Below are 15,476 nucleotides of genomic sequence, written 5' to 3' on the forward strand. Positions count from 1 at the left end.
ATGTTGCTCCCCAACCCCTTGGGTGTTGCTCTCAGTGCCCCCAAACCAGGGAGTTATTTTTGAATTCCTGACTTGGGGGCAAGTTTTGGTTGAATAAAAACAAGACGTGCCACCAAATAAAGCCCCCTGTAAGCTGATAGGGTGTATAGAGGCCCCTAATAGCCAATCACAGCCCTTATTTGGCACCTCCATGAACTTTTATGGTGCTTGTGTTGCTCTCCAAGTCTTTTTACATTTGACTGTGACTCACGAGTAAGAAAGGTTGGGGATCACTGAGATAAAGTATTTAATAAAAAAAGATCCAACGTTTCGAGCGCCAACTGTGCTCTTCCTACATATATACATATATATATATACTTACTTACTAACAAGTTCAATATGAATGCAGTTGAAAGATCAGATTCCCTAAAAGTTGAATGATGTGTCAGTAAGTCTAACTGTCTAGTTAAACTTTCAACTGGTTGCTTAGTATTGTGTCATAAGCAATGTTTAGTAAATGTAGTGCTGTTTTCATACAAAGGTTAACGTCTGTTGAAGAAGAACTGGCTTCAGTCACTGCAGCCATTGAAGGCAAACAGGATATAGTGAAACAACTGCGCTCTGATATTGCGACAGAAGAAAGAACCACAGATTGCAGAGAAAAGTAAGATGCAAATTCTTTAAAGAATTGCAATGAATCAAAAAATAATTCACACCTCACATTTATTATTCACATTAACATTAGTTAATTTGCACTGAGACTCAGAAGGGGGTCATTCTTAAACCACCTGGGTGCAAGAGAGGTGGGGTGTGCTGCTCTTTGCAGAGAACTCTCTGGCGCATTCCAGCCTTGCTCTAAGGTTGGTGGTAAGGATAGGGCCCTGATGTGGCCTGCACCTCCTGCCATTCCATACACTGCATGTCTGAATGACACGCAAAGACTGGGGCAGGAGGGGGACACCTATGTGCCTCCCCCTGTTTACCCCTTTTGAATCTAGCACAGCCTAACACAGAACACAGTGGATTTAAACTTCAGTTATTTTCTGCACTCTGGAACGGACTGCAGTTATTCACACAATGCCCCATGCAGTGGGCAAAGTGCAAAAAAAAATGACCGATTTCAGCTTTACGTGTGTTTTCCCAAAGGCTTAAGCCACCTATTGGCAGTTATTCTTTCCAAACAGGATCAGTGATTTGACAAAATTCTCTCTAAATGTGTGATGTGATATAATATACCTTGCAAAGTTCTTGCTGAAAACATAGAACATATACAGTTTTATTGCACAAGGTGAACAAGGAAAGAGTTCTTTTAGATGTGTTATACAGAATACTGCAGTATTTATTGTACATTTCCTGATTATGAAGAATTTTAAATTATGATCTTAAACATAATACATAATAGGGCTGATTCACTAAAGTGCGATAAAACGTGCGCTATTTATAGTGTGCGTTAAAAATTTTATTGCGTCTAAATTTTCGCGACTTATCGCGCGATTCACTATAAGCATACTTGCGCTAATTTACGCGCGATATTGCATGCGTTATTTAACTCGCGAAGACTATTTTTGTTCGGTATTTGGCGGTACATGCGCTAATTAACGCCCGCGTATAGTCGCCACAAATAGATAGTAGCCGCATATGAATTGTCGCCACATATATATGGTAGCATATAAATGGTAGCATATAAATGGTAGCATATAATTAGTAGCTGCTTATAAATAGTAACTGCTAGTGATGAGCGAATCTGTTCCGTTTACCTTTAGCGAAAAATTCGCAATGTCGTGCAGCCAAAAAAATTGTTGCCCGCGACTATTTATATGGGGCTACAATTGATGAAATGTTTCGCCAGGCATGGATTCGCGGTGAATTTTTTGACGTGCAGCGAATTTTTCAGTGGCAAATTTTTTCGTGCATTTTGCAATTGGCGGATTGTTTTGCGAAACGCATGAAAAAATTTGCCGCGGAAAAATTTGCCGCACGTCCAAAAATTTGCCGCAAATCCGTGCCTGGCGAAACATTTCATCAATTGTAGCCCCATATAAATAGTTGCGCGAATAAACGCACACCATGTTAGCCATACATGCCAATACTTTCGTAAAATTACTGTACTCCAAACTGGAGGCTGCGTCACTCTAGGGCCAACACAGACTTGAATAAATAACACTGCAAAGTCCATATTTTATTGCCAAAAGCTCATTAACTGTACTTTTCTATAATTATCGCCTGCCTCAAGTAGGTGTTATTTTTCGCATAGCCTAATGCGATATTTAGCGCACCTAAGTGATTGTGAATCATGCGTTAGTATTCTTTTCAGCGCGCTATTTAATGCATGAGTTAAAACTAACACATGCGGTTGCGCGAAAAATAACGCATGCGATACGCGACTTAACGCGGTAATACTGTAGTGAATCGCGCGCTAATTTTCGCATCTATTTTAACGCAAAAAAACGTGCGATAAAATTTATTGCACTTTAGTGAATCAACACCAATGTGCTTTTTGACTCTTTGTTCAAAACAGGATAAATCTGTTGGCCAAACGACATGCTCTACGTGATGCCCTTCTGCAGTATCACATGACCCTCTGCAACAAGAACAAAATCCACGGCCAGAGAGAAAAGCTAAAGAGAAAGATGAACACTATTGGATCTGGGGACCCTCCTCCTGCCCTACAACTTCAGGATGATAACCAATCAATTTCTTCAGTGGTCAGTTCTAATATTAATTATATTTTATTGGGTTAAAGGTACATTGATATGATGAATGAAAAAAAAATAGTGCTATAGTTAATTCCTCTAAGAATTAACTAGATCCCTAAAGTTGGGGAGCGGAGTTTCTTTATAAAGCATCCTAGAACTACAGGGTTATAAAAGCAAAAACGGTCCCCTTCATCTTTCTGTGTTCCCAATTTAGGCAGAGAGTCTCTAATCATAACCCCCCGAAAGGATGATATTTACTGGAAAGTGGGCCATTTGGGAAAATCATGTGTGGCCAAAAATGGGGGCCTGCCACATAGTGGGATTGGACAAAGCAGCAGTTGGTGTGTGAAAGTTTAATAAGACATCACCTGACTCCATAGTCACTTTTGTACTAGCAAATGAGTAGCTCATTCTCTTTATTCTCCTGGTGGCAAGGTGGTGACAGTGATGCGCCTTATTGAAGTCCCAAAAATTATTTTATTAATAAAAGTCTTGTATACCCAAGAGCACCGCCTCCACCACAAAATTCGAAGCTTTTTTAAATTCAAATGAACTTGAAAGTTTACTAAACTCAAATGTTTATTAAATATAATAAATAAATATATATAAATATTTATTATTAAATTGAAAAAAAATGATGGCTCTAGGAACTGCCAAAAATATTTGAAAAACTCAAATTGAAAAAAATCACCTAAATTTTGCTATGACAGCTGACATTGGCTTCTATATGAACTTGCAAGCTTTAGATGGCAAAGTTTTACATTCTAGTTTTTACATGTAGGGGTTTACCAAAAATGGGCCCTTAGGACAGACACCCCTAGGACAGGCCACAGGGTGGTGCTAGTTAACAGGGACACTGGGATGACTGGGTTCTAAATAGTTAACAGGGAGTATACCTGTAGTTCGGGTTATGGCCACAGGGTGGTGCATAGGCCCATATAAGGGGATGCAGCCATGTGCTGTAGGTCAGACATTTTGGGAACTGCTCCAGTCAGGAGTACCCCAGGTACAGCTTAGTTATAGATAGTTTCTATGTAATAGGTCACTCCAGGAGTGACATGTAGGACAAAGGAGTTTAGAATGGGCAGAGATTGCCCCTCCAGGAGTGGTAGTGGGATTAAGATCCCCCAGCTTTACATCTGCTGGAGTGCAGGGCCACAAGTGGCTAGGTAGGTGGGATAGGTCACCGCTAGTCCAGGAGCCCGGCTTTGAGGGCGCTTAGGGGAGAGTACCGGTGTGGGTCCTTGTGGTGATGCTTCTAGCGTGAGTACCGGGGAGGACTCCAAGAGGGGGTGCCTCCTGGCGCGAGTACCGGGGAGATCACTTTGAAGGGAGCACGTGGCGTGAGTACCGTAAGTGATCCAACAGAAAACGGGTCTCAATGAGAAGTAAGGAGATATGCCCTGCATGCTGTGTGAAATGATATGTGCCACTCCTGGAGAGGTTCTGTCTAATAAACCGTGGCAGCTGATTCACATATACTATTGTGTCTGAATGTACTTCATACCCAGAGGACCACTACCAAGCAGGTAAGGAATAACCCCAGGGTGGGGTACATCACCAGGAGTACGTGGGTCCCAAGAGGGGTATAGCAATCCTGTTCATTTCCCAGGGGGTGGATTATAGTTCCACAAGAGCATCCCTGGGTGGAGGCACGCCTTTAAGGGGAGAAATCCCTGTAAACCCCCATAGTAAGCGGGGGCTCAGGACTCCTGTAGCGCCAAAGTAAAGTAAAACAGCAGGTAGTGCCACAGAATCTGCAAAAGTGGGCTACATACATTTTTTTTAGCTTGATAAATATTGAACATTCGAGTACTGAAAAAAGCCTAAATAGAATTAAAATTTTATGTTTGGTTTTGTGTTTAGGAGCGTGAGTGCGGGAAGAAAACTCTAGAAAATATTAAAAATCACATTTCTGGAATTTTTCGACCTAAATTTTCGGTGAGTACTTTAATTACTAAACAGTATTTTTTCATGGTATTATCTGTGTTTTTATGGTATTATACTGTTTCCGTCATGGGGGGGCTGTTTATTGCGCAAGCCTTTGGGCCTAATAGCTTTTTTTTTATTTAACAAAAGCCCGTTCAGAAAAAAAATCGAAAGTTGCCAAGGTATTTGACCCCAAATCCCAACCCTAAAAAATTGAAATATACACGAAACTTCTTTGTACTTGCATTCCTGATTTAGGGGACTTATGTGTTGGTACCTGTTTTGCCAACACTGTCTGATTGTCCCTGCTCAGTATTCCATACTGTTCCAGACTCTTGCCCAACATTCTGCATATAGATTAGCTGTCTTTAAATGCATTTGGGGTTGACAATGTGCTTCGTTATATACAGTACACACCCTCTACAGTATTTGTTTGTGGCCTAGCTTTATGTTTCTCTCTTGCATATGGGCCACACCTGCCACACCTGAAAACAGAAAGTAAAAATGATTTAAGTTGACAATGTCCTGAGCTCAGATAGCACAATGTCTTGAATTCGCACACTGTGCACTGATTGGTGCATAGAAGCAGTGGTAAATTAGGAACAGATTTGTACCTTCTTGTCTCCTGTTTGGAACCAAAGGCATTGCTCTCCTGGCATCAAGTTCAGTGATCAATAACTACCCCACAAATACAATAATTTTTACCAAAGAAGTATTTCTCCTGAAGAATGCAGTGCCACAAATGTGCACTCCTTGAGTGACACTGACACTAAAAAATTTTTTTTCAAAATATAAATATTCATAAAAAGCCTATAGGTCATGCTGAAAATTTTTCACTGATAGGGCTGCTTTTGTAAATAATTGTTACTTGAAGTTCCTAAACCTGTTTTGTCAACCTGACTGTCCCTTCTCAGCCTGTCAGTTATAGTTTCTAATGCTAACGGCCTCCTGCTGCACAAATGTTGCAGAACCCCTCACAGAGGAACACGGGGATTGGATGTTTAATTCAAAAGCATTGAGCAAAAGTTTTATGACAAAATTAGAATTGGCTGGGAAAGACAGTATTATGGTAGATGTAAAAAAAGGTTTCAATTTTGGTGTCAGTATCGCTTTAACAACAGGACTTAAGCCTGGGTATTGCCAAATACATTTACTGACTGCAGGAAATGATTCAGGTCTTATATGAAAAGTTTTGATTGCAAAGCTTATATTCTATGCTTCTAATATACTGAAACCTACGTAGGATATGGGAAATAAAAATTGAGTGTTGAGAAGTTAAGAAACATATGGAGGGCCACAAGTTGGCAGTCTAGTAACTAACGTATCGATGGTCATTGACAGAGACACTTTTAATAAATGGGGCTCCATAGGTCTTTTCAACAACAATAACCTGTCAAAAATTTCTGGCAAATGACAGACACCTTTTTTCAATCTACAAAATATTGTTTTCACTAAGAGATTAGTACTCTTTCTATTTTTTCATGGGGAAGAGACACTGCAAGACTCAAGAATGTTTTGCTTGAACCTCCTTCCTCCTCTGTCTAAGCAGGTTAAGAAGTTAACTGGAACTTCCCAGAGAATTCCAGTCCCTTAGCCAATCATATTTCCCTTCCAGAAACACAAATGCAATATGGGGTGCATTTTCTTCGTCAGTGATCAGTATGTTTTTGAGGAGGGAGGAAATCAGAGTATCCATGAGAAATCAAGGGTAAATAAAGAGTTAATAAACTGTACAGAGAAAGTGCCCTGGTCAGATATTGAGCCCAGTCATGTGAGGCAGTTATTCTAACCATTGTGCCTCACACAGAGTTCTAAGAAAACGTAGGGGGGAATGTAATATAGGTCACTAACGAAAAAAACTTTGTAATGTTATTTTATGCAAAGTTGTTTTCGTGCTAAGAATTATGCCATTTTCAAGCACGTCTTAAACATTCACAATGCGCAATTACCATTCACAATGCAATAGCAATCTAATGAAAAATATTACATTGCAAAATGTGAATTTTTATTCTTATTTGTGCTCAGTTTTTTCCGTTTACAAATTTTATTACATTTCCCCGATAATATATAAGTCTTGCTAGCAGTAAGTATTGCTAATGTGTTTTGTATTACGGTAATATGTAAGGTGAGGCAAGATTACAACATTTTGGGAGGGGGGTTGATGAGTGTAATATTAAATACTTGCAGTTCTGGAAATGTCACTGGTAAAAACTGAAGCTCATTTTGCACAAGAGCATTTCCCCACCCCTTTGTTTCTTTTGTCATTCATTTCATTTTTTCATTCATTGCCTCTAAGCAAGACTCCAGCCTCTCCATCATTTTGTTACCTTTTGGTACGCAAAATCCCAACATACACCTAAATATGAGTAGCAATCTCTGTATATGACCTTTTTATCCTACAAAACCTAGTTATGAGGAGATATTCTATGCATCACTTGTTTATCCTAACATACCCTGTTACTGTACAGGAGAATAAATGAGGTCACACTGTTCCCTGTTATTCTTTATCTGATTCATTTAAATGCAATGCTGATTTCTAAGCCTGAAAATAGATGTACAAACATAACATTCACCAGCTTTGTGCAGCAAGGCCACTGACTGAGCGAGGAACTGCTATACAGAGGTTCTGTTGCTGAGGAGTCATTGGGGAAAATGCCATATGGAGATATGACTGGATAACCAACACATGAACTTGATCATTTGAGTAGTATGTAGAACATACTACTGTAGAACAAAGGACCATTAACATAATGACTGCTATGATCCATTAGTCAACAAACGGGTCGGCAGATAGACCCTGCATGTAAAGACACTAATCTGGACCAGTTAGGGACATCACTCTATGCCACTACCATTTTATTGTTATCTTTAAATTGACTATACGCAATCATATGTTATGATTTGTTGTAACCATAGCAAGCTTTCAGAACATTTTAGTTCCTTTTTCAAGCTGATCAGCTTGAAAAAGGAACTAAAATGTTCTGAAAGCTTGCTATGGTTATCTTAGTTAGCCAATAAAGGTATCACCTTTATACCACTTTTGTTGTTTTTTATTTCAAAAGGGTTACCCTGTAACATTTGGATCAAACCAAATCATTTTTACATCAATCAACTACCAACATTATTGGAAAAAAAATGTCTTCCCCAGTTGTTTATGGGGAACATGTATTCTAAGAATCATGTAGAATCTTGTATCTAGCCACATTGTTCTACACGGATGGTCAGCTTTAACATTTAAACCACTTTTTTTAAACAAGTTTCTCTACCTTCCCACAAAAGTTTTCAGCATTCTATCAAACAAATTTTTTACTCCAGTATTTTCTTGTAATTGATGTCTAAGGGAAAGTCTTGCTTTGGAGAGAATATATTTCTGCTGGCAACAGAATATTCTTGCCAATAACAATAAATTGCATGTTTGTAGAGAACTAAAGTTCTGTATTCTATACTCCCTTCATTATTTTTTTTTTTTCTTCTTCACCCTCATTACTAAAGATGACCATACATTTATGGATACAATGACAAAAAACTTTGTACTTTGCTGAACTCTCAGTTGGACACCATGAAGGGCCAGGCCTTGTAAGGCTGCCTTTAGGAAAACACATGGTCAGTGTGTTCCAGAGTGAACTGATTGGGGTGCCTCACGAAGGGATTGGCAAAACTGCTGAAAAAAGGTCACAAATACAAATACAGCTGTTGTAACCAGAGAGTTTGTAGTCCAGGAACCAGGAATGATTGGTGTTGTTTCACGTTTGGATTAGGATGTACAGGAGAGAGTGGAATGCAAAATAATTTATAGGATGCCTGATATACAGCCAATGTTGAAATAATAAAATACAATTCTGATGGTTGCCAGCAGTCTGATCTACACCAACTTGGCACCTTTGTTTTATTTAGGGGTAAAAGAAGGATTTGTTCTGCTAATACATCTGAAGAACATTAATCCTAGAGTATTAGGGATGGCGGTGAAAACAAGTGGAGTGTTCATGTGATCAACAGCTTGTCCATCTCAATTTGTATTTTCAGCTAACACCTAATGGTCATTTTGTGTGCTAAAATAGCATACTGTGTCAGCAAGGAAACTTTGTGTTTTTTCTGCACTTTTTCTTTTAAATAAGTGTTTTTCTATTGTGTATACATGTTGCACAGGAGGAGTGCAGTCTTAGAATATCTGTGAATACAAGCATGGCTGTTTCAATACACATATAGTTCAATACCTGGAAGTAACTATATTGGCATAGTTATAGGGTATATCCTATGATCATATGTGGGCGCATACCCAATATTATGCCATATTGCTTTAAACACACAAAAAGGAGATTGATCAATTCACATTATGTGGCCCATGTTTTTATAGTACTCAGGGAATGTGCATTGGTCAGCACCCTTTTTGGTATAACACTTACAGAGTCAATGTACAGTTACATAGTTACATAGGGTTGAAAAAAGACCATCAGTCCATCAAGTTCAACCCTTCCAAGTAAACCCAGCACACACAACCTATATTTACCAATCTATACTATCACATACATAAACTATATATACAACCACTAATATTAACTGTAGATATTAGTATCACAATAGCCTTGGATACTATGCTTGTTCAAGAACTCATCCAGGCCCCTCTTAAAGGCATTAACAGAATCTGCCATTACCACATCTCTAGGAAGGGCATTTCCCAACCTCACTGCCCTCACCGTGAAAAATCACCTACGCTGCTTCAAATGGAAGCTCCGTTCCTCTAATCTAAAGAGGTGACCTCTGGTGCGATGATCACTTTTATGGGAAAACACGACATCCCCCATCTGCCTATAATCCCCTCTAATGTATTTGTACAGAGTAATCATGTCCCCTCACAAGCGCTTCTTTTCCAGAGAAAACACCCCCAACCTCGACAGTCTAACCACATGTAAGCCTAACCATAATTATATCATTCCATAGCCCTTGACCGCTAGTCTGTGCCCCTTGATTGAGAAATTATAGTGGAAAGCGAAAGAAATCTACAAGCTCTACTGTAAGCCAACTACGCATTCATAGAAACCAGGAGGGGTTAAGAGAAGGGAAAATAATATTTACATTACATTACTATAAATAATACATATTATATAATTCATTTTTACTTAAGACTAATAGAATGGGAAAATAAAATATGTGTTATTATTGGTTATTGAACCATTGTAGAGAACAAATAACTGTCAGGGTATGATGATGGCATAAGAGCAACTTAACAAATTTGTAAGCATGCCTTTATATGTATATCAGATCATTGCAACTTACTGTGTTATATTAGAGCTACTTAAATCATCAATGACATGGGGTCTGCTGGGTTACACTCACTACTAGGTCTTAGGGATCATTGTTCTGGGATGCTGCACCAAGACTGACTTGTAGTGTGAATGGATATAAGCCAGTTGCTTGTGAAATACCTCCCACAATGGCTTTGCACACTACAAGGGACATTACAGCTGATTTAGCTTCCCAACGACTGAGACGTGTGGCAGGGAATTTACAGAAGTCTGGTTGCACAAGTAGCATCACTCTTAATACTCCTCTTAAATAATTATTTATTAATAAGTGCAGCGCTAAATAACTTGTTTTCAGTGTCTAAAATCTAGGCATTTTTAAAGAAACTTACCTGACCAGCAGGGTTTTAGAATAGAAACTAGCAGGGAACATATAATTCTACAGTAATGCTATAACAGGATATCACTTTTCCTCATGCGTATTTACTTTGACCTTTTTCTCTCTTATACAGTTGCCTCCGCTTCTTCCATTGATCCCAGATGTCCAGAAACCTCTCAGCCAACAGAACTGGTACCATGGTGCTATTCCTCGCTCTGAAGTCCAAGGACTATTGGTTAACAACGGGGATTTCCTTATCCGGGAAAGCCAGGGCAAGCAAGAATATGTACTGTCTGTCCTATGGGAAGGGCAACCACGACATTTTATCATTCAGAATGTAGATGTGAGTTATGTTACAAGCTGAAATGTAATTCTGACATCATTAGCAGCATTTACATTCTTATTTACCTTGCCTTTTGGCAGGGGCCATGGTCACTTTAAAAGGTACATAAAGCAAAAGCCCACAGCATGATCAGCATGATGTAGGTGCCAGGGGTCTCAAGGTGCTTCAGAGCCCTTCACTTTATGCCATGTGTCCACCAGCACCAGGTGCAATGCTAATGGGTACACTTGCGTAGTCCTTGGTACATGAACCCCAGGTTCACATATGCTATTGTTCTACAGTAAGTAACAGGAATAAATATCAAAGAACAGAATGCAAGATTCGTTGTCATGGTTCAGAATCATAGTTTTATTAATAACTCAGAGTACAGCTTGCAGGGTTGTTATGCCAGTAGAACATGGCAAATACCCTATCCAGAGGATCAATCTCCTTACTATCTGATAGTATAGTATAATTACAACAATTAACTTCGCATTCTATTTAGCACTCACTTTTCCCCTTCCTCTTCACCAGCCAATGCATGGGCATCATGTCATCCATTGTGGCACATAAACTAGAATTTAGGGTCATACAAAGTTTGTCTTATTACCAATATCCACAAAATAGCACCTACCTGCTTGCTGTGATTGTGTAATTCCAAGACTAAAGTAAACAAGATTTATATAATTTATATAGTGTAAGTGAAGTTTATTTTGCTTGACAAACACAATAGAATAGATTTGAATTGATTTCTTAGAATGACAGATCCCCTTTAATAAGGTTACTGCTGTTTGTGCAGGCATAGGGGTTTAATTTAAACCACCATGTTTTCCCCACTTTACACCCTTCTCTGACAAAACAAAGCATAAAGACCTGCTTTTACCTAATAAATTCAGAGATGCCGACATTCAACTGCCCTGTATTCAGAAGGGTTGACCTCTCCTTATCACCTGTCTCTGCTGGCAGCAAGAAAAATGTTGCTGTGCTCCCACCAGAGCTGATATTTAACCTGGCTGGAAGTAAATAGCACAAGAATGCCCCAGATACAAGTCCTGTGTAAATATCCAGGAGTGATGGATTGCTCCTAGCACTTGCACCTGGGGCTTTAGTAAATTGCCCCATACTATTTTTCTGGTGGTAAAAGAGTTTTTGTTGTGTGTTGGTGACGAATGAATATGAAAGTCTTAGGGGCACATTTACTAACCCACGAACGGGCCGAATGCGTCCGATTGCGTTTTTTTCGTAATGATCGGTATTTTGCGATTTTTTCGGAAAATTATCGCGACTTTTTCGTTACTAATACCATTTGTGCGAAAAAAACGCGAGTTTTTCGTAGCCATTCCGAAAGTTGCGCAAAATCTGGCGATTTTTCGTAGCGTTAAAACTTGCGCAAAAAGTTGCGATTTTTCCGTAGCGTTAAAACTTGCGCAAAACGTCGCACCTTTTAAGTTTTAACGCTACGAAAAAGGCGCAACTTTTCGCGCAAGTTTTAACGCTACGAAAAAATCGCCAGATTTTGCGCAACTTTCGGAATGGCTACAAAAAACTCGTAATCGTATTGGTAACGAAAAAGTCGCGACAATTTCCGAAAAGTCGTAAAGACGCCGAAAAAAATCGCAAAAAATACGAAAAAGTCGCAAAATGTTCGTTTTCAAATCGGAATTTTTCCAATTCGGTTCAGATTCGTGTCTTAGTAAATGTGCCCCTTAGTGTTCCTGTCGGAATTTCATTAAAGATGCTCATTCCGAGAATGGTTTTTGACATGACCAAGGTGGTGGCACTAGGACCTTTCTGAACTACTCTCTTTTCCTAACAATATAATTTGTATTCCTTATTGATGGTCAACCAGAATTTTCCCCTGGGGGCATAGATTTGCTCATTTTACTTTGTCCTTTTTAGAACTGTTACAGGTTAGAAGGAGAAGGCTTTTCAACAATCCCATTACTGATCGATCACTTCCTCAAAACCAAGCAAGCTGTGACAAAAAAGAGCGGTGTTATCTTAAATAAAGCTGTTGTTAAGGTAAGGATCCAAAGGTAATGACTTCAGCTGTGTGTTTCTGATTAAGGAGGCAAATGGAAGTATGATCATCTGCAATGTCTCTGTCCCAGTTTTGTCACAGTTCTGTAATACTGCTTTAATAAAATGGACCTCTCTTCTCTTGGCAACAGGACAAATGGGTGCTGGAGCATGAAGAAGTCATACTGGGAGAAAGAATTGGAAAGGTAAGCATAGTGCTTTAATTTCATTCTGGAACTGCTCTGCTGCTAAATATATTCTTTACATTTGTTTTCAACAGACATGGACTATCATCATTCTCAAAATTCAGCATTTCCTTCTTTGTCCGTATTTCCTCTCAAGCCATTTTTTTGTAAACTAGCAGCCCCAGCAGCTCAGGCTTTAAAGCAGTGATCCCCAACCAGCGGCTCATGAGCAACACGCTGCTCACCGCCCCCTTTGTTGTTGCTCCCAGTGGCTTTAAAGTAGGTGCCCATTTTTAAATTCCTTACTTGGAGGCAAGTTTTGAAAGCACAGAGACAGTTTTACCCCAAGCAGAATTTCCTGCAGGCTAGTATTCCACATGGGGATACCAAATAGCAAATCACAGCCCTTATTTGGCCTCAAAAAGCTTTTTTTATGCTTGTGTGGCTCACCAACACTTTTTACATCTGAGTGTGGCTCAAATTTTTTTTTATCACATGATTAGAGCGCTCATTTGTTCATTTACCTATTGCTGTGCTGTAAAACCTTACAGGTTCCCTTGCCTGGACCCCTGCCAATGATGCATACTACTAAAAAGTAAATTTTTATGAAAATTATTTAGTTAGATGAAGGAGGGTTTTACATATGAGTTGTTTTATGCAATATAGTTTTTGGAGAACAGTAGTTACCATCTATCTAACCATTTATCTTGTATGTAACTTTTTGCCATAACCATAAAATTGCCTCTTCCCTGGAGCAAAATGTGCATTTACAATTGTTCTTTTTCCTGCAGGGAAATTTTGGTGAGGTATTCAGCGGACGCCTTCGTGCTGATAACACACCAGTGGCAGTAAAAAGCTGTCGGGACACACTGCCACCAGACTTAAAAGATAAATTTCTAATGGAAGCCAGGTTAGTACTATCAGTGGATTATATCTAACCTTCTAGAATGGATTTGCTGTTCAAGCATTGTGCATACAGCAACAGACAACAATAATGGTTTGCCAACCAACCACCTATTTCAACAACAACACATGAGCCGCCCACACAGGGAGTGACAGTTATTGGACAATCTATTATTCAGTGATCTGAAGCATCAGTATAATAACAATTCTGATTGTGATAAATACACTAATGCACATGTGTCAAACACAAGGCTTGTGGGCCAAATACAGCCCTTCTGGCTGTTTTATGTGGCCCCTGGTGACTGTGCCTGACCGTGCAGCACCAATTGCCTGACTGCACTGTGACTGTGCCTGACCATACAGTATCTTAATAAATAATTTGGGCAACAACTTAGCCTGTATTTTAGATTTTAGCCTTCTTATGTGATTGAGTTTGACACCCCTGCAAATGCATTGAAAATCTTTGTATTATCATATATGATAATAGGATTAAAATAATTAAATATCCTGTGCCAAACACATATGGAAATTATTATGGTGCCCATCCTGAAGCACAACCTTTAGTGGATTGTTTGTGCCATACAAAAAACAATAACCTTGTATATTGGTTGTCTTGTCAATCAGGCAGGACTGAAAAATTTGATAACATCATAAACATTAATGCTGAATCGTCAGCAGGGGTAAGAATTTCCTTTGTATACCTGCATATATGACAATTCAGGTCTTAATGTCAGTAGAGTGGACAAACGATCATAATTGTAGCTTGTACGGCCCCCTTTTTGCTGAAAAACCCAAGTCCTAAATATTCTGGATAAAGATCCGTACTGATGTTTTCTTTCTTGAAATAAATGTCTACTTGATAGAAGAGCTTGTCCATAGGAAGCAGTAGAATAAATATATTACTTAATATCTCTTTTTATTTAATAACTGCATGCACTATTTTACTAAACATTTCCACTGAATGTGTTTTTGTGTGTGAGCAAACAAATTGTCAAGGGTCACCTTGTGTAATTATTGCTTGAAAATTTTGCAGTGCATGTTTTCAGGTGATAGTTGGCCATACAGGGCAACCCACAGTTCATGTTAATAAAAAAGAGGTGTACAGTGTGCCATAGTCCTAAGACTAATGCCAGATGGGGCTGATTCTCGTCCTGCGGATCAATTCAGGCCGAGGATCAGCCCCTACACTGGCAGCACCTTTCACTGTGCCTGCACCCAGAACCATTGCGTCGAGCTAGGCGCAGGCAAAGGGTGTGGCTGAAATGCAATGGCTTTGAGCGCAGGCACAGGGAAAGGCTGATGCCATAACAGGGGCTGATACTTGGCTTGTATTTATTTGCAGGCACAGCATCAGCCTCATTTGGAAAGAAATTATTCCTTAATACAGTTGTAAACCTCCCCCTCATTGATACACAGACTGATAGGGAAACAAGACTGTTACACACTGAGTGAACCGTTTAATGGTGCTTGCCCAATTGCTCTTGTGTATCCTCAATGAGAGTGAGTTCGAAAGCGGACTCTCGAGCTAAGAGAAAATGTGCTGGAGCCCAACGTGTCAGTGATTCATTATGCAACTCATTTGTTATCCTATTTTTGTTTGTGTGAAAAAGGCAATTTGAGACTCTATTTCCCAAGCCAGTAACCAAGCAATCTGGAGAGGCATTTAGCACTTTATTGTGTATGAGAGGAAAACGCAGGGTCATAAAACAATGCATCAGCTCATTTGTTTAACTAACAAATGAATAGAAAGTAAGCACAGAGCAGAAATAATGACATGAATAAAAGTAATTAGTACGTTTGCTTCCTAAGCCAGGGAGATGTGAA

At 39.3% G+C, this 15,476-nt stretch overlaps 1 protein-coding gene and 1 long non-coding RNA gene across 2 annotated transcripts in view; one reads left to right on the forward strand and one right to left on the reverse strand.

The window, feature by feature from the left end:
• The window catches only part of fes (FES proto-oncogene, tyrosine kinase), a 72,114-nt gene that overhangs the window by 41,543 nt on the left and 15,095 nt on the right, over nucleotides 1-15,476 (forward strand). Inside the window, exons 8-14 of the mRNA XM_002932240.5 lie at nucleotides 521-643; nucleotides 2,498-2,684; nucleotides 4,542-4,616; nucleotides 10,357-10,566; nucleotides 12,445-12,567; nucleotides 12,717-12,770; nucleotides 13,541-13,659. Coding sequence (XP_002932286.2) covers nucleotides 521-643; nucleotides 2,498-2,684; nucleotides 4,542-4,616; nucleotides 10,357-10,566; nucleotides 12,445-12,567; nucleotides 12,717-12,770; nucleotides 13,541-13,659 — 891 coding nt within the window. The remainder of the gene's footprint in view (nucleotides 1-520; nucleotides 644-2,497; nucleotides 2,685-4,541; nucleotides 4,617-10,356; nucleotides 10,567-12,444; nucleotides 12,568-12,716; nucleotides 12,771-13,540; nucleotides 13,660-15,476) is intronic.
• Nucleotides 1-15,476, reverse strand: part of LOC116409774 — a 59,113-nt gene that overhangs the window by 34,673 nt on the left and 8,964 nt on the right. The window lies entirely within an intron of this gene.

The sequence above is a fragment of the Xenopus tropicalis genome, chromosome 3 (assembly GCF_000004195.4).
Source record: "Xenopus tropicalis strain Nigerian chromosome 3, UCB_Xtro_10.0, whole genome shotgun sequence".
NCBI classification, from domain to species: domain Eukaryota; kingdom Metazoa; phylum Chordata; class Amphibia; order Anura; family Pipidae; genus Xenopus; species Xenopus tropicalis.